At 40.5% G+C, this 20,280-nt stretch overlaps 1 protein-coding gene across 1 annotated transcript in view; it reads left to right on the forward strand.

Moving 5' to 3' along the window:
* The window catches only part of LOC306847228 (gamma-aminobutyric acid type B receptor subunit 2-like), a gene marked incomplete at both ends in the record, with an annotated part of 228,733 nt that overhangs the window by 168,017 nt on the left and 40,436 nt on the right, over window positions 1-20,280 (forward strand). The window contains 3 exons of the mRNA XM_079381059.1: window positions 872-1,004; window positions 7,313-7,420; window positions 15,205-15,327. Coding sequence (XP_079237185.1) covers window positions 872-1,004; window positions 7,313-7,420; window positions 15,205-15,327 — 364 coding nt within the window. The remainder of the gene's footprint in view (window positions 1-871; window positions 1,005-7,312; window positions 7,421-15,204; window positions 15,328-20,280) is intronic.

Here is a 20,280-nt window from a genome sequence, read left to right on the forward strand (position 1 = left end):
GTTTTTAAGATTTTGAAAAATGTAAAATAGAAAAAGATAGGAAAAGTTCATATTTAAGATTCTGCATTAATTTGGAGTCAATCTAGATACACTACTATTCAAAATTTGGGATCAGAAAGATTTTTCTTTTTTTTCTTTTAAATGAATAATTTTATTAATTAAGGATGCATTAAATGAATCAGCAGTGATGGTAAAGACATTTATAATGTCACAAAAGATTTCAGTTTCAAATAAATGCTGTTCTTTTAAACTTTCTATTTATCAGAGAATCCTGGAAAAACGTATAATGTTTGAAATGTTTCCTGCTGTATGCAGCAAATAAGCATATTGGAATGATTTCTGAAGGATCATGTGACACTAAAGACTGGAGTATTGATGCTGAAAATTCAGCTTTACCATCACAAGAATAAATTACAATTAAAAATATTGACATAGAAAAGGGTATTTTAAATTGTAATAAAATTTCACATTTTACAGTTACTATATTTTTCATCAAATATTAGATCTATCTGTGTATCTAGCTTCTTTCTTTCTTTCTTTTTCTTTTTTTATTACTGTTCTGTTGTCCTGCACCTGAGCCCATTTGGGTTTTGGATGTGCACACCTATTTTATTCCCCCAAAAAAATTCTTCATTCCCAGAAGACATTCTTTGATTTCAAACCTATTCTGATAATATTACTTACAATGGCATAAATGTGTATAAGATTATTACAATAGTGTAAAATAAATGCACTTCTACTAGTGGTTTCAGACTTTTAGATCTGTATATGATATAGTCATAGGTGTAGATGCACATTTAATTGCAGTAGTTAATAATTAATGACATGTGAATATTTAATGTATCAGATGTGTGCTTCCCTCCATCTGCAGGCTGATCAAAATGTCGAGTCCCTATATGAACAACCTAATCATTCTGGGGGGCATGCTGTCATACGCCTCCATTTTCCTCTTTGGTCTGGACGGATCCTTTGTGTCAGACAAGGAATTTGAGACTCTCTGTACTGTGAGTAATGATTGATTTCTGTGTATCAGATGTGAGCATGGGTAGACCATGGGTTAGTTATCACACTTTTTACTCCCATAAACATTCTAAGTTTTTACAAACAATTATAATGGATAAACTGTCACAATAATAAGCAAGCATAATGATTTTAGTGTGAAGACCATGGATAATTATTATACTATAGGACTAATTTATGACTTTGGTGTTATAAACATGCAAACCAGAGAAAACAAACTTTTGCGCGACTGGAAATTTGACTTGAAACTTTTTAAAGACTGAGACAACTTCCCCTGAGACAACTAGCCCTGGTCTTCTCTGTATCTGAATCTGAACACTTTTCACCTCTGCTACTCAGACTGTGTCACCAACTGAGTAAGCATGATTGGATGTGTTTCATCACGCTTCCCCTGCCTGTTTGCATGTGACCATAATCCACCTTTTAATTACGAGGCTTTGGCTACTGCAGTAGCTTGAGTCTCAGGGGAAATAGCTTACAAATGTGTTGAGCAGGACACATGCTACCTGCTTGAAATTGGTCCATTTTTCCGGCCTGTGATGATGAAGGCTTGCGTTGTAGTATTAAGGATAGAGTAAAACTGGACATTTATTATTCATACTTTTTTATTAAATAAAGTTATTTTTTTTCATGTTTGCTTGCTTGCTTTATCCTAGACAAAATGGGTGGAACTTATCAGGGATCAACAATAAGGACTTTTCTGCTAATATTCTTTCTACATTAGCAACCTATTTTTAACTATTTTGAAATTAATTATATTGTTAATTCCAGTAAATAAATAAAAACTGGTTACAACCATTTAATTCAGGGTTTTAAACAATAAAATGTGTCAACTATAAATTCAGAAATTTGGTGGAAAGAACTCCTATATGATGATTTAATTATGAATTTTCAACCTTTCTAAGTGTCCAACATGATAAAAATTTCAGTCACAATTTTACAATGCATTTGATGACAATCAAGTCAGAAGAATCAGAAGAATTTACAACAATGCTCAACACATCACACATAAAAACCTCGTCATAACCTAAAATTTACATCATCTTCAAACAAGATCTAGTGACAGCACTGCAGTTCCATAAACTGGCTCCAAACTTTCTAACACTGTCTCCAGGCCAGCAGGCCATCCTTATCGTAGATTCCTGCCTTTTATATGCTAAAATTTTCTTTCCCAGAGGAGCTCAGAATAAAGAATACTAGATCTGTGGGAGAGAGCAAGAGAGACAGAAGATGAAGCGAGGACAAAGAGAAAAAATTACGCCTCAGGAACGTCCACAGAATTCACTACACACCCTGGCACCCAATTTGCTTTCCAATAGCGGACGTGGGATCATTAGTTCCTCGAGGGAACGAGATGCTGTGTCCGAGAACGCTAGGGGAACGCCTTCAGCATGAGTGGTTCTGAACATCGTGTGCAACCTATCCAATGGATGGGCGAGACGTCACGGACGGGATGACGTAATGACCAGCTGGTATAAAAGCACGTGCGGTGAAACCGGCGTCAGCTTTCTGTCATTCAGCAAAGCGCTCTGTGTGTATCTGTCTGATATTTCTCTGTTGTGAGTCTTATTTAGTGTTGTTTGTCCTAAACCACTGTTATAAGCTCCCTGATGTCTCCTTGCATACAGCTATTAGGTATGTCAAGCAGATATCCGCAAGATAAGGGTGAGAGCAGCTCGCAGTACGAACAGTGTGGCTGCAAAAGAAACAAATGTGACACACACAGCTTGTGACACACACAGCACGCACAGTCGGCGCTCTGGTAAAAAAGGAGCGGCGTTGGCGCTCGTGGGGATTGCAATTGGATCTGTTGGAGGGAATGGAGACGGGCGAGTCCCTATCTCCTTCCCCACCCATCAGATTCGGAGGGGAAGTGGGCTTCCACCCGGGGCGCGGGCTTGGCACTTCTCGTTTCATCCTCTAAGGAGAGTGAGTGTGCAAACGCCGAGGCTCCGCCCCCTCAGTCGCCCCGGTATGAGGAGCTGTTGGAGATGATGACTCGTGCTATGGCCAAGTTTTAAATCCACACCGAGGTGTCGAGATCGTGGGCAAGACCTTTTTCGGCCCGCATCTTCATCCCCACCTCAGATTACTATGGTAATGTGGTGGGTTGAACAATTGCGGTTGTAGAGCAATGCCTCGGGTGAACAGACACTGTCGAGCTATCTGTCCCCCGACGCTGCGTCGTCTCTAAATGCTCCGCCCTTGCCCCCCAAGCCGCTGCGTCATCGTCAGCGCTGGTGGGCAAGGGGTATGTGCCTAAAGAGTGGATGAGCACGAGGCGATGAGCTCCGATGACTTCACGGAGCTCAGGCGAACCGCTGATTTGGCTCTCCGCACCACTGAGGAGACCGCCCGTGCTATTTGGCGGTCTATGGCAGCCCTGGTGGCAGCAGAGAGGCATCTGTGGTTGACCCTGTCCTACATCAGATAGGAGGACAGGGTCTTCCTCCTGGATGCCCCGCTTGCGCCTTCTGGCCTGTTCGGCAACATCATCAGTTCCGTCATCTAAAGGCACCAGGAGGCCCGTACACAAGCGGCGGTGTTTCAACCGTTCCTGCCTCGCCGCTCTTAAACTCCAGGCGGCTGCTGGACGGGAGCAGCCCCAGCCACGTGTTAGCTCCTCGTACAAGGAGGCTCTGGGCCGGGGCCTTCGAAGCCGAAGACGGACCTGGGATCGTACTTCAGGCTAAGAAGTCCTCGGCCAAAAAGCCCTGACGCCCATGGCCCAGGGCTTATGAGTGCTGCCCCCTCTGGGGGAGAGCTCGTTCTGATTACACCAGAGGCCAGTCTCCAGAGACAGGTTCCCTTAGTAGGCACCTGGCGGTGTGGGAGCCCCTGCCAAGCGTGTCTCATTGGGTGCTGCCTTTCAGCCTCTGGTTCTACCAGTCTAGTCTTCTTAGAAGATGACGCGGGTCTGAGGACAGTCGCTTCAATTGGAGACTTCAGGTGAGGCAGTCCTGGTGTCATGGCCCAGGACTTATGAGGGCCGGTCCCTCTGGGGAAGAGCAGCGTACACCACAGTGCACGGTGCCTATCTCTCCTCGGTGCCCTCAGGAGATTGATCTGCCAACACTGCCACGTACAGTGTTCCAGGGTGCAGCGATCTCCAGCGAGCACACATCTCAGTTTCTTCCGCCCCGGAGAAGTAGCGAGATGCTCGCCACCCCTTCGGGGGTCTCTAGAGCAGCTAGTTCGGCTGTCTCCTGCCGGTGTGCCATTACAGGACACCGAGCTAGCTGCTCTGGTTACACCAGAGGCCAGTCTCGAGATACTGGTTCCCTTAGTAGACTATGTGGCAGCATGGAAAATACTGCCAAATGTGTCTCCATGGGTCCTGCATACTGTAGAGAGAGGCTACAGAATCCAGTTTGTTTCTCCTCCGCCTCGATTCAACGGGGTGAATCCCAATCTGGTGGGCCCCGATCAGGCTTTGGTAATGGAACGAGAAGTAGAGTACTCTCTTGAGGAAGGAGGCCATCGAGGTGGTCCCTCCTCACGAAAGAGAGTCCGGGTTCTACAGCCGGTACTTCATAGTTCCCAAGAAGGATGGAGGGTTGCGTCCCATTTTAGATCTGCATCAGTTGAACCGCTCAGTCAGCAGACTGAAGTTCAAGATGCTCAAACAGGTCAGGTCTCAGATCAAGTCCGAGGACTGGTTTGTCACGATCGATCTAAAAGACGCATACTTCCATATCTCCATCCTTCCCACTCATAGGGAGTTCCTGAGGTTTGCTTTCAGGTTTGCTTTCAGGAGCTTTCAGTTCTTCCCTTCGGCCTAGCACTCACCCCGCACTTTTACAAAGTGTGTGGATGCTGCGTTAGCTCCTTTGCGGCTACAAGGCATCAGCATACTCAATTACATCAACGTTTGGTTGATTCTCTCTCAATCAGAGCAGATGGCGGCTCAACATCGAGATGTTGTTCTCACTCAAATGAAAGTGTTGGGGTTAAGACTGAATGCCAAGAAGAGTGTGCTTTCTCCATTACAGAGAGCCACTTATCTTGGTGTGGTGTGGGATTCGACCATGATGCAGGCACGTATGTCCCCTGCTCGAATCCAGTCGATCCTCACGCCAGTCAGGAGAGTGAAAGAAGGCCAGTCACTCACTGTCAAGCATTTTCAGAGACTGCTGGGTCTGATAGCAGCTGCGTCCAACGTGATACCTATTGGTCTGCTGTACACCCCTACAGTGGTGGCTCAAGACCAAGGGGTTCTCCCCGAGGGGAAACCCGTTTCGCATGATCAAGGTCACGCGGCGGTGCCTACGTGCCTTAGACATGTGGAGACAACCTTGGTTCGTGTCTCAGGGCCCGGTGTTGGGAGCTCCTTGTCGCCGTGTAACGCTAGCGACAGACACGTCCCTCACCGTTTGGGGTGCGGTGATGAGTGTCCACCCTGCACGCGGTCTGTGGAGTGGTTGCCATCTCACGTGGCACATCAATTGGCTGGAGATGCTGGCTGTGTTTCAGGCTCTGACAACCGACAACGCAGCAGTGGTCTCTTACATCAACCACCAAGGAGGTCTGCGTTCACGCCCCCTGTACAGGATTGCGTACCAGATCCTTGGGTGGTCCCGGGATAACTCCTCTCGCTGAGAGCAGTTCACATTCCTGGGCATCTCAATGTGGGATTGCTCTGCTCCCGGGAGTTCTGGCGAGAGTGCGCCGGGATGAGATCAGTCTACTTCTGGTAGCACCGTTCTGACCAGGCAGAGTATGGTTCTCGGACCTGATTTCTCTCCTCGACAGCTCTCCAAGGGGGATTCCCGTCAGGAGGGATCTCCTCTCACAAGCGGGGGTCTATCACCCCTGCCCGGAGATGTGGAAGTTGTGGGGGTGGCCCCTGAGGGGATGCAATTCATAGCTTCCTGTCTCTCAACCGAGGTTGTTGAGACCATCCTCCAATCCAGAGCTCCCTCAACGAGGAAACTGTACACCTTGAAGTAGAAACTTTTCACTTCATGGTGCCGAGACCACCAGCTCGACCCAGTTAACTGCCCGATTGGTACATTTCTGGAGTTCCTGCAGGCCCGACTCTCCGCAGGGTTGACCCACTCCAACTTGAAGGTTTACGTGGCGGCAATTCGGCCTATCACACCTCTCTTGGTGGGCAATCAGTGGGTAGACACCCCCTAGTTACGTTTCCTCCACAGCATGAGGGAATTGTATGCCCTGAAGTGAAGTGTGACTTGATGGTGCAGAGGTTGCCAGCTCTACCCAGTCAACTGCATGATTGGTACAGTTCTGGAGTTCATGCAGGCCTGTTCCTCCGCAGGGTTGACCCACTCCAACTTGAAGGTTTACGTGGCGGCAATTCGGCCTACCACACCTCTCTTGGTGGCCAATCAGTGGGTAGACACCCCCAAGTTACACGTATCCTCCGCGGTGGCTGAGGCTGAGGCCTCCAGTACGGCCAGTTGTACTGCAGGCCTTCTGTCCTCCTCCCTTTCGGGAGTCTGACCAGCAAAAGCATATTTGCATGTGTCCAGTGCGAGGGGTGCAAAGCAGACACTCAGTTGGTGGATTGTGGATGCTATCAACACTGCCCATGAGTTCTCTCAGCTCCCCTCGCCAATGGGAGTCAGAGCTCATTCGACACGAAGTGTGGCGGCCTCCAAGGCCTTTCTCGCAGGTGTCCCAATACAGGACACCTGCAACGCTGCGGGATGGTCTATGCCCCTGACCTTTGTCAGGTTTTTTGGCCTTGACATACGGGCCAATCCAGGCTCTTCCGTCCTCTCACCCTAGATATGCTCCGCAGGGATACACACTGGGCAGGGACTGGTAAGTCTGGCAGCGTGGATATCTCGTTCCCCTAGTGTTCTCGGATGCAGCTCGAGTTCCTGAAGAGGAACGTCTCAGGTTACTTATGTAACCCTAGTTCCTCGAGGGAACGAGACGCTGCGTCTCGAGGCCATACTTCCAGCATCCCTGCCAGCGTTTGCTTCATTCCTAGAAGCTGACGCCGATTTCACCGCACATGCCTTTATACCAGCTGGTCATTACTTCACCCCGTCCATGACGTCTCACCCATCCATTGGATAGGTTGCACACGATATTCAGAGCCGCTCACGCTGAAGGCGTTTCCCTAGCATTCTCGGACGCAGCGTCTTGTTCCCTCGAGGAACTAGGGCTCCATACGCAACTTGAGACGATTTAATGGTTTTGCAATTTCTGCTGCTTTGTATTCTATATACTGGTGTTAGAGTCCAATCTTATTTCAGTGCTTAAATTATAAGAACTTCTGGTTTGTAGCAACCTTGTTTTACTTTCACATTTAATGTTTTAGGTCCGTACATGGATTCTTATTGTGGGTTACACAACAGCGTTTGGTGCCATGTTTGCAAAGACCTGGAGAGTGCACGCCATCTTCAAGAATGTAAAGATGAAGAAGAAGGTGAGAAATGGGCTTTCAAAGCTTGTCAGATACAACATTTCACACTATCTACATCTTGAAGTAACCCTCAATGAGTGACATTGCATGCTAACTTAACACTGGTGCATGACAATGAAATGTCTTACATACAAAAATATATAAATACAAATAGATTTCAAATAATCATTATCAATATTTGAACTATTTGTTTACTGTTTGAACGTTTGGGGTCGAAATAAGTTTCTTTTGTTCACCAAGGCTGCATTTATTTGATCAAAAATACTGTAAAAAGAGTGTTATTGTGAAATATTATTATGATTTAAAACTGTTTTATAATTTAATATATTTTTATGTAATAATTAAGTTAATTATTATAAAATTATTATAAAATTATAATAAAGTTGAATGATCCTTCAGAAATCATTCTAATATGTTGATTTGGTGCTCAAGAAACATTATTATTATCAATGCTGAAAAACAGTTTTGCTGCTTCATATTTTTGTGCAAACTGTGATATATTTTTTCCAAGATTCTTTGACAAATAGAAAGTTAAAAACTAGCATTTATTTGAAAAATAAATCTTTTGTAACATTGTAAATGTCTGTACTGCCACTTTTGATCAATTTTCCTTGCTCAATAAAAGTATTAATTTTCTTTTTAAAAATCTTTCTGACCCCAAAGCTTTGAACAGCAGTGTATATTATCACCTCTAGTCATATGGCATAACCGATTGGCTTCCAGTGAGGCAAAACACACAGGAAGTGGATTAATTTGTCATCTATGTCATCATAATCGTCACACTTTAGTGTATTTTAATGGTGGTTATTATATAGAAGATTTATAATATTAAAAACAGAACAGAACAATACTGCAGTTTATACATGGATGTTGGAATGGAGATGTAGATAATGTGGTGGAGAAATAATGAAAGAGAGAGAGAATTAAAGAAAGAGAGACAAGTTCCATGCTTAAAACATCATAGGAAAGCAGCGTCGCCACTGGGCTGTCAGCTGTCTAATTTTTCGACTGCCAAAAAGCTAAAATATAGAAATGCTGCCTTCACTGAAGGTCAGTTTCCTGTCTCCATGCTCAGTTTCCTGACGCATCCAGAATCAGCCAGCACTTCCAGTGCTAACCAATGAATCTCTGATCCCTTCTAAAGAGCAGTGTCTTCCTGCTCTGCTAGACACGATCTTCACAAGTCTGTGTGTGAATTTCCTCCACTGCTATGAGGAATAGTGCAGTGGGTTTCTTTTGAACAGAAGCTATGCACAAGTGCATCCATGCAGCTCTTTAACACTACAGATTCATGCTTACACACTGACCTCCTTTCATACGCTCTTTCTCTCGCTGCTCTTGTTTTTCAATGCAGTGTAAGAATGTGGCGAGCGAAGCAGCTGATACTGTATGACAGTGCTGTAAAGGATGGCTAGCCACAGCTCCAGCTGGCCATCTTTATTTATAGAGTTCGCAGACTACTTCCACTGCTGCTGTAGTCAGAATCAAGAGAAACATACACAGAAAGAGAAAGTAAGACAGAGGGTGATAAACATTGCTGCAGAGAGACCTAGCCATAACTTCAAAGTAATCATCCAGGTTCAATACAGTGTTATCTTAGTATTATTTATGTACTATTAAAGTATTTATCAATATTTTGAATTAGTTTTTATTTCATATTTTCATTTTTGTTAGATTTTAGTAATTTATTATAGGCTTTTGTGATTTTATTTGTTTTATTTATTTTGTAAATATTTCTATGTACAGTAGCTTTTATTTATTTATTTTATTATTTTGTTCCCTACAACTCATTTTATTTCATTTAAATACCAAGGCAAGTATTCCTTTAATATTTATATCGTATTTTATATCTGCTTTATTTCAATCAACAAATAAGAGTAATAGTTTTAGTTAACAATAACAGTACTGCTTCAATACATATTTGACAATATTGATAGCATTTGTAGAAGGATAATTTCCGGGCTTTCATATCTACAATGTAAGTCAACCAAGCAAACGGTTTTTAAATGCTGAAATGCAAAGCTTGTATTTTTTAAAGCTTGTTTATTAAGTATAAAATTGTTGAGGTAACTAAACTTTCCGAGTGATCATTTAGCAATCCTATCACACATTTTAGTCTTAAGGCTTTACTTTTAAAACTGTGTATATTTTAATGTTTACTGTGCTTCCATTGTAAGTGGCGTATTGAAACTTTTTATTGCAGCCAATTTCATTTCCCAGATTATATAAATAGAGCTTCATTGAACCCAGAAGATTATTTTTAAGTGGCCATATTTGACACTTTTAGCTTTTCAGCATTTTTTTGTTTTTAAGTCCACGGCTAATGTTTCATCAAAGTTTTGTTTTTAATTTATTTAATTATTGTAGTGCTGTTTTTACCCTCCTTTTTGAAGCTTTAAAATGTTGGCCCATGTTTCTAAATAGATTGCTGTCCAGTTATCATCTTAAAAATGTATTTAAAATTGATCAAATGTGGTGCAAATGTGTTAACATTTGCCACTCTGATCAAATGATTGGTAAAGACAGATTAAAGTTAAAAAATCGAAATGCGCAGTCAAGTCAGGTGCATTGCATTGTATACACAGTATGCCAAAATCTTTTATTTCTATTTATTTTAGAATTAAGGAGCGACAAAAATCCAGTTTTCCCTGATAATGGAGTTACAAACAAAGGTTTAGGAGAATGGGGTGTAATTCCAGCTTGATACATTGCGTGTCAGTTTTTTTCCCCCGGTGTCTTCTCTTCAGTTGCACTTTCACACTCAATTAGCAGTTCTTAACTGGACTCACTACATATAAATAAATTCAGAGACAGGTAATGCCCAGGCTCAGGGCTTTAATTCCCTCCTGCACTTCAGTGTGCAGGAAGCTGGCAGTGAGCTGACTCCTGCTCCACGCAGTGATGGACTGCTGGGCTTTTGCACTCTAAAGCGATGGCTACTGTCAGGACTGTGTTATGTAGGTGTGCCATCTCTTTATCAAGCTGAGAAGCAGTCTAACAGTATGTGACTCCGCGGACAGCCCGTCGCAAATCAGCCACCGTTCAATGCAGGTCCGGTGGTCCGAGAGGTCCATTACAGTCTCTCCCTCCCTCAGGGCGCAGCGAGGGCAATGTGAATCACCTCTTAGGATCATACATCTGCCTCTGCTAGATTTAAATCTGAGATAGGAACAAAGGGAAATGGAGCAGATACACACTCAAACACATATGCAAAATATATGACATGCTTGTTTCTTGTTTAGTTGTTTCTCTTGTGCACATTTCAGTTGATTGAAGATGATTTTCTCACCCTCAAAACTAATGTTGTGTAGTGTTGTTGTGAAGACCCTTTACTTTCATCACATGGACAAAAACTGTTTAAATGTTCTTCAAAGTGTATGAACTGAAAATATGAAATCTTGTCACTACTTTCCTTGCAATTACATTAAATTGGAACTGAAAAAAAAGCCAAATAATATATGAAAAAAAAAATGCTATAAAAGCAGTCTGTATGACTTGTGTGCAAGTCTTCTGAACTCATGCGATAGCTTTGTGTGAAAAACAAACAGATAATCTTCCTCTCCAGAGAGCTGTTATTGAGTCAGTGAAATGACTTGAGAACGAATCATTCAGAGGTTTTGTGAATCAGGTCAGGTGATTCATTAAAAAGATTCAGTTCTAAAAAATTATTATTTCATGAATCAGACAATGTTACTTCTCTCAACAGATGTCCAGATGTTTAGTAAATAATTGTTTGCCACTCAAAGCTATCATATGACTTCAGACTTTTTGGAAACATTTATTGTGCTGTTACAACTTTTTTTGATGCTTGAAAGACATGATGGTGAGTTCACCCACATTTTTGGGTGAACTATCCCTTTAAGCCTTGAATTTCTTTGGTCTATTAGTCTGATTTCTTCTTTTTTAGCATATACTGTATATACCATTTTAAATCTTTTTTTGGCTGCCAAATAAGTTTAAATATTCATTTTTGTATGGTGTAAACCTGCATCATGCATCATTCAGAGACTTGGACTGCTTTATGGAACATACTGTGTCACAAATACATGGCATCAGAGATGTGTGCATCAGTAAATTCAATCAGACACAAGCACATGATGGCCTGCATAACTTAGACTGAGCACAAACACAATCTGACACTAATGCACCACATGCTCTTGTAGACCTGCAGCAATAATCTTGTACAAATGGTGAGAAATTTGAACTGTGAATACAAAGGCCTGAACAGAGCTATTGGGTTTTAAAACTAAATGTTATTGGTTTACAAGCTCATAATTAGCAACATTAAAGGTGAAGTGTGTCATTTTTTCGATGTTAAAACACTACTTCCCAGTTTAATGTGTACAGACGTCTATAATTAAGCCATTTGTGTGTTTGTTTAAAGGAATAGTTCAACCAAAGATGAAAATTTTGTCACCATTTACTTAACCTCCAAACCTGTATGACTTTTTTCTGTAAAACACAAAAAAAGATATTATAAGAGAAAAAAACTTTTTTTCTTTTTCTCAAAAAGAACGTTGGACCTCATTGACTTTCATTGAATAAACACTGATAGGGTGAAGTCAGCTAAAATGGGCCACTTTTTGGTAAATGACTTATAATACCATCAAATAAGTTATGCATGAGATCTAATGATATTCTAATGATATTCTTATAAATTAGCATGGGTCTCTTAATTATATTTGTATTTTTTAAATGTGAAAAAGTACAAAAGTTTTAAAATAATGAGAGTTAGAGTATCAGCAGGTACCTTCTTGAGCCACGGCACAACATTCAGGTAAAATGGGCCAGCTGTTCAGTTAAAATGGGCCAATATAAAAAGAGAACAATTTCATCTTAAATCATTTGTGACCTTAGACCACAAAACCAGTCATAAGTGTCAATTTTTCAAAATTGAGATTTATACATCATCTGAAAGCTGAATAAATAAGCTTTTCATTGATGTATGGGTTGTTATGATATGACAATATTTGGTCGAGATACAACTATTTGAAAATCTGGAATCTGATGGTGCAAAAAAATCTAAATATTGAGAAAATCGCCTTTAAAGTTGTCCAAAGGAAGTTCTTAGCAATGCATGTTACTAATACAAAATTAAGTTTTGATATATTTACGGTAGGAAATTTACAAAATATCTTCATGGAACATGATCTTTACTTAATGATTTTTGACATAAAAGAAAAATTGGTCATTTTGACCCATACAATGTATTTTTGGCTATTGCTACAAATATACCCTGGTCCAGGGTCACATTTTATTTTTTACAGTAAATTGAGACTATTATCTTTAGTGTGCCATAGCAACACCATAAATGTAATTCATTAAATAGAAAGTTGAATGAATATTTAATTAAACAATGCAATTAAAAATGAACTGATCATGTTTTATAGTGTGTGTGTTTCTGTGCATTGGTGTCTTTCATGTGCATGTATGTGTGTATGCTTGTATTTTTTTAAAGACTTTTTTTTAAGATTTTGTATGGATACATATCTACATAGGCCTTTAAACCTATTTTCACCCTCAATTTCTGTCTAAAAGTGTGTGTATGCAGCCCATTTTAGCTGAAAATTGTGGCCCATTTTAGCTTAACCAGCCATTTCTACCTAAAATGACCTTTTTCACAAAAATCTAAGCTTCTTTTATAAATTAAACTTTTTTATTTGAAAGAGCATGTCAAAACATTGTTTTATAAACCTTTGCTTTGTTGGTAAGCTTACTTATAATTGCTTTAGTACCCTTATTAGTCAAATAAACATTCCACTATTAATACAAGCCTGTTATCTTTACAGAAAACTACTCTGTTTCAAAGTCAGTCATCTGATTATACTGTGCATAATAAATTTGCGTTTATGAATTACACAGACGGGGAGCACTGCGGGATAAAAATAACAACATAGCTGGTCTCATGCCATCACAAACTTTATAAGTTCCACTTCTGATCATGAGCTCGACAACTTCAAGCGATCGACTCGCATTGCTTTCATATGCAACTTTTAACTACTACATTCCTATTTAAGATCATACTGATAGCACTTGAAGGCAGCATCAGTGAAAACAGACAGAGACAATGATAGCTTTAGCAATAAGCCTTACAGAGTGCCAAGAAGCTCTTTCAGAAAGGCAATTTGGAAAACAAACGCTTGATACTTACTTTGTCTGGAGCTGACGTTCGCACACAAAGCGTTGGTATTAAATCCTAAACATATAGGGGACGTTACCGATTTTTTCCGGGATATTTCCTTCGAAAATGAAATTTAACCACAGTGTCCTCGGCTCAGATGGGGGGAGATTATGGTGACTCCTATGTTCATTAGTACATCCCAAAACACAACACTTGTAAAGCCTCTGTGGCGCTGACATTGTATATATCTCCAGTAATGGCGGATCGCAGCTTCTCACTCAGGGCTGTGTTTATGCTAATAGGGCAGAGAGCGTCACAAATGGGTGGGACTTTTCCCCCTCGGTGACGTGCACAGAGGGAGAATCTGAAACAGCTCGTTTGGAGAGACGCTTTATGATTTATTGGTCTTATAACAAAATTAGTTGGTGGATTTTTAACATTATAGGCTGGTTGTTTTCACACACTGCGGCCACACAACTGTGTTCAAACAGCTTATAAAAATGATTTTTGCATAATAGGTCCCCTTTAAAGAGATATGATGCTACAACCTTATTTGGCCCATTTTAGCTGACTTCACCCTACATTTTTAATGTATGTTCTTTTGTGTTCTACAATAGAAAGAACATTATTCAGGTTTGAAACAACATGAGGAATATGAGAAAAAAAAACTAAATAAAATTTTTTAGGTGATCTATACTTTTAATTGGTCTGTCGTGTCAACTTATAGCTCACCCAATGGCGTGTGTTTGGTAGATTGGTGTGGAGAGTAAGGGCATTTCATTTAGCTTTTGACATGAACAACCCAAATTTGTTAAGGTCCCAATATGCTGAGGTGCAAAGAGTATCTGCCACTATTGGTAGTATAAAGTATAAATGGCATTTGTGCAAAGAAAATGCTGCTGTTTTCACTTACTGCAAATAGCATTTATTGTTATTTGCACTTTGTGCAAATAACCTCTGCCTTAATTTTTAAAGTTCATGGGCTATTTGTTGCCATAAAGTGTGGAGGGAGGATTTTAGGAATGCTATTAGTTTTTTGATCCATCATCACCTTCCGTTTGCCGAGATGAAATGAGATTTTGTGCAATAAAGTGAAGTTCAATGGTCATATGGACAAGCATTGCTTTCAGTGATTGTGCTAATGCGTTTTGAAGTATCATGATCCTGCGTTATTTCGAATGTCTGGCCATTTAATGAAGCCATCAACCTCTGTTTGATTGAAGATAAAGAGCGTCCGTTCTGATAGAATTCAGCGTGATGCTCAATGGTCGCAGAGTAACCCACCACCTCCTTGTTTCCCAGGACGCAAGGTTTTGGCTATTGGTAAGCCATCAAAAGACATCAGATCAAAACGAGTTAGCATTTCTATTCTGAATCATGGAAGAATTTGTCCGTTCCCGCCGTCTGATTCCTCTAGAATACACGCAGGCCTCCTCGCAGTGACCTTTCCTTTGATTTGGGTGCTGTTCAGGTCAACCACTGTTAAATAGAAGAAAAGAGAAAAAGATCAGACAGGAGCAGGGCTTTCATCCACAAAGGTTCAGAATGTGAGAGAAGATCATGCGTTTGAATTGAGCGAACAGTCCATTGATGGTTCCTGCCCATCTCAGCCTCTTTCTCATCCCTTAATCACCTCATCCATTGCTTTTCTTTTTTTATCTTCCAGATTATCAAGGACCAGAAGCTCTTTATCATCGTGGGTGGGATGTTGCTGATTGATTTGTGCATCCTCATATGCTGGCAGATCGTGGATCCCCTGAAGAGAACTGTGGAAGAGTACAGCTTGGAGGCGAGTCTGATTGCTTATTATTAATGTTGTATATAACGATTCAGCAGAATCCCTCGACTGGGTCGTAATGGTTAATCAATCCCAACTAAATCATAGTCACAGGGAGCTGGGATCATTGGGGAGTACGTAGCGGCCAAGGTTTTATTACCATCTGCGTTATTTTTGGTTCAGGAAGTGAGACGTCCTGCCCCGCCCCCACATCCATGGCGGTTGGGGACACAGGCCAGCTGGAATGTGGGACATTGGCACAATTGCTTGGAAAAAGAGACACTTGGACGAGCCCATCCCTTGCTGACACACAGAGGGGGAAGTGTGTGATTGAGCAGGGCTTCAAAATAAGCTGAACATTTTGAACGTCTGCTTACTTTAGTCATGTGCATTTAGTCATGTGCATTTAGTCATGTGCGTTCATGGACTTTAGTCAGATTTGCTGTCGCAAATGATTGGACGTGTTTAGCTGGAAGCAGAGCTAAAATGGACAATGTCAGGCCTGATTGTGTAGTGGATGGTTGTTAAAGTTACCTTGATTTGTGTTTTTTTAACTTAAAGGGATAGTTCACCAAAAAAGAGGAATTTTGGAGGTGTATGATCCCTGTACTTAGTGTGTTAGAGAGTAAAAGGGCTGGCGACTAACAGGCGATGTGGCTGAGTGGACTTTGCCATCACAGCGATGGAATTATGGCCGCTGTCTCTCTGGAGAACTCTTGCCAGGGAGATTAGTGCAGATTGATTGGTGCTAGGAAAGGGCCCATTAACTTTCCCATCACTCTAGGGTGTTTAGACGAGCTTCTCCTTTCCCATCCTCTACTGTATATGTAGTTTATTTCAGGCCATTAGCATTTTTCAGAGGTCAAATGGTTGAGAATGGTTGTATTTGACCATGTATATGGGCTTAAAGCAAGCCATTTAAGTGGCATTCACAGGGATACCGTATGATGCCAGTATTTACCAGTGACTGTTGGGGACAGTGATTTGTGGTCTGATATTGTTGAGTTGAGCACAGCAATTTGGCGACCCGTTAACAGTTGAATCTCTGTCAGTGCCAAAGCAACTTTAAATTTAATGTGATTTTGAAGAATCGCTGCATAACTTTTGGCTCTGGAATAAACCATTGTTCGCTGCTGCAGGACACGGAGTATGTGTTTATTTAAAATTAAGTAATGTCTGTGAGGCTGGAGACAATTACAGTGCACAGTTTGTCAGAAACTTGAAATGGAAGAAAGTAAACAGATCTGAGCGCAGCGGACAGCATTGATGTGAACGGCAAACTTCTGTGTTTAGATATTCACAAACTGCTCTGCTGAAAACAGACTCCATTTCAGCTCCCTCTGATCCAGATTAAGAACTCAAACTTTGCAGACATTTGTAGAAACTAAAAAAAAAAGAAAAAAAAACTGTGCCATATGTCCTGCACAGAGCACTGCCGTTATAAAAAAGAAAAACTTGCAGAGGATTTTTATACCTATACCTGTTAAAGTGTATGAAGTGAAGTGACATTCAGCCAAGTATGGTGACCCATACTCGGAATTTGTGCTCTGCATTTAACCCATCCAACGTGCACACACACAGCAGTGAACACACACACACACAGCAGTGAACACACACACACCGTGAACACACACCCGGAGCAGTGGGCAGCCATTTATGCTGCGGTGCCCGGGGAGCAGTTGGGGGTTCGGTGCCTTGCTCAAGGGCACCTCAGTCGTGGTATTGAGGGTGGAGAGAGCGCTGGACATTCACTCCCCCCACCTACAATTCCTGCCGGCCGGAGACTCGAACTCGCAACCTTCGGATTACAAGTCCGACTCTCTAACCATTAGGCCACGACTTCCCCTGTATGAGGGTGGTTGACATGTATAGCGGTGCCCTGCAGTGTGACATGCTTTATTTCTTCCAGAACTATTTTAAACAACCTTTTCTCTAATTCATGTATTTTATAGTAGTTTCGAAGACCTCATATGAATTAAAATGACTGCAATAAAAATGATTTTTTTAAATATAATCTCTCACACCATATTTTTCAAAACTGTGAAAAAATAATTAAATTAAAAGTGACAGTAAAGACATTACTATTTGTATTTCAAATAAATGGTTTCTTTTGAACTTTCGATACATCAAAGAATCCTGAAAAAATAAGCAGCACAGCTGTTTTCATCAATGATAAGAATGAATGTTTCTCGAGTAGCAAATCAACATATTAGAATGATTTCTAAAGGATCATGTGACACCGAAGACTGGAGCAATGATGCTGAAAGTTCAGCTTTAACATCACAGGAATAAATTACATTTTAAAATATATTAAAATACAAAACCGTTATTTTCAATATCTGTGTTTATGATCAAATAAATGCAGCCTCAGTGAGCAAAAGACACTTCTTTCAAAAACATTAACAAATCCCATAAATCTCTAGATCTGTAAAACATCAAAATAGCTGTAGAATTGATCTTAAAATTTTGAGGTAAAAAAAAAAAAAAACGTTAATTGATGTGTTATTTGTCAACTATCCACAAACAGAAGAATCAGAGCAAATTAGCTTTTCAGACCATAAATAGCTTGCCAAACAAACAAAAAAAATGTTTCTTTCTTCCCTTATGGATCTAGAATAGAGAGAGATTGTGAGTGTAGGTTTAATGTAGATCCTGAGTGTTCCTCTGGTCTGATGAAGGACAAACTGTGGAGGGGCTGATTAGCATTCAGCAGGTTTCTCCTGCAACGCTCACCGTTCTTGCTCCTGTTCTTTGGTCGATGCTGCAGCAAGCGTAGTCTGCCTGCACACAGTATTGCAGTGTGGCATTGCCATGGCAACAGCCAAGGTTTCTGACACCCATAAACCAGCGCTGTCACTGCTGATCCCCAAGACAAAAATACAAGGAAAGGCTTTGGACAGGCGCTGTAATGACGGGTACCTAGAAATACACACACTTAATGACATGTAATGTAGAATTTTTCTAAGATGTTCAGTGTATCTTGAACAAACTAAATGCAAAAACTTAGAGTAGATTAATATGCTCCTATTCTCGTAATCCAAAGAATAAAATACTTTTACTCTTGAGGGTGAATTCACAAAAAAGTTGCCACTTTTGCATGCAATATTCCAGCGCAAAAACACACTACTTATTCAATTATCACCCATAATACAGTTAACCAGTGCTGAAATATTGCTGCACTGTGAATATTTAAATTAAGTCATTGTCATATATTTTGTAGCACAAACATACCTGCTTTCTATGTAAATTAGGCTCATTATAGCACCTTATTCACAAAAGTCAGCTCTATTTACCCGCTGTAATTAATGGTGTGCTATTCCTGCCTGTAGAAAGACTGAATTGTACAGATTCTGAACTGTATAGAACTGAATACTATTTAAAAGAGACATTTGTGTATATTTTCTATCAATCATGGCAACAGTAATCCATCAAAATATGATTATGGATGAAATTATGAAGAAAAGCATTAAAACATGACGTGTGTCCAGATTGCTGAACACAGAAAAACACAGGAACACTCTCATTTATTGCTGCTCGCTTGCTGCTTAGTCTTAGAGTGAAAGTGAGCCATCTGTCAAATTGTCTGAAGTGTTTGAATCCCAGTTTTCTCACTCTCTGTGTCAGACTGAGGACAGACAGACAGCCATGAGTCACCAGGTCTTTTCATGTGCAAATGCTTATTTTAAGAGGGACCTTTAATACAGGAAATAATTGGTCTAAACATGTGTGCTTCCATTATGGAGTGATTTAGATAGAGGTATGGAGTGTGCTGGGGTCCTCTCTGACTGTACAGCTGGATCCACTTTGTTGGCTGGGGATCCAATGCATAGGCACACATATTCATTTGATTGGGTCATTTGATTGGCTTCTGTTCATTTTATGTTGAAATTATGACCTTATATCCACTAAATCAGTTAGTCTCAATAGTTGGTTTTGCTTTTATGAACCACATTTTGAAACATGAAACATCAAGTGCCTCAGATACTAGAATTGTACAAAAGTAAAAATAAGTAGCTTTAAAAACTATAATTCAGTTATTCACATAATTTATTTTTTTTTTTACATTAATTTAAAATTTATAAGAAATGTATTTATTTACTTACTTACTTACATGAACTGCATGGGTCCAGCAGTAAGGCTAGACAGATTTTGCAAATGCATAAATTTTTTTTATGCATTTGCAACCATACCATAACACATTTTAACATTCTCAGTAAGACATTTAAAGGGATAGTTCACTCAAAAATGAAATATCTGTCATTAATTACTCACCCTCACGTAGTTTCAAGACCTTCGTTCATCTTCGAAACACAAGTTAAGATATTTTTGCTGAAATCCAAGAGCTTTCTGTCTCTCCATAGACAGCAAAGCAACTGTCACATTCAAGACCCCGAAAGGTAGTAAGGACATTGTTAAAATAGTCCATGTGACAAAAGACAAAATACGCCAAAATACTGGGGATTTGAGGTTTTACAATCAATTTTGGGGACATCAAAATGTGATAAGAAAAGCAAAAGAAAAGAAAAGAAAAACTCAATGTTTTTACTTGCATAGTCAGGGCTCTCGGGCAGGTCATTTTTTGTTTTGTTTTGTTTTTCTTTTTATGTTTTCTCTGCTTTTCTCGTAATGGGTTACCACATGCATTATGTTTCTGTAAAGCTATCAGTAGTGTGGGGGAGCCACACTATGTACCCTTATGTACGCTTTAACAACATCCTTTTACTCACTTCTGTTTAAGAATGTCTCGGTAGAGCTTGTAATGCAGGGATAAAAAGCCATCTGTCCATTTGTGTCCTCCTCAGCCCATTTTGTATATGATGTGTTTGGATATTTGCAGAAGTGTGTGTGTGTGTGTGTGTGTGTGTGTTCAGTAATCTAGAAGGCCTTGTAGGACTCTTTATGTTAAACGGCTGTGGTTTGTGCAGGAATCAATGGCTCAACAAAACATTTCATTTAGGGCTGAAA

Source organism: Barbus barbus, assembly GCF_936440315.1.
Source record: "Barbus barbus genome assembly, chromosome: 27".
Lineage (NCBI taxonomy): Eukaryota > Metazoa > Chordata > Actinopteri > Cypriniformes > Cyprinidae > Barbus > Barbus barbus.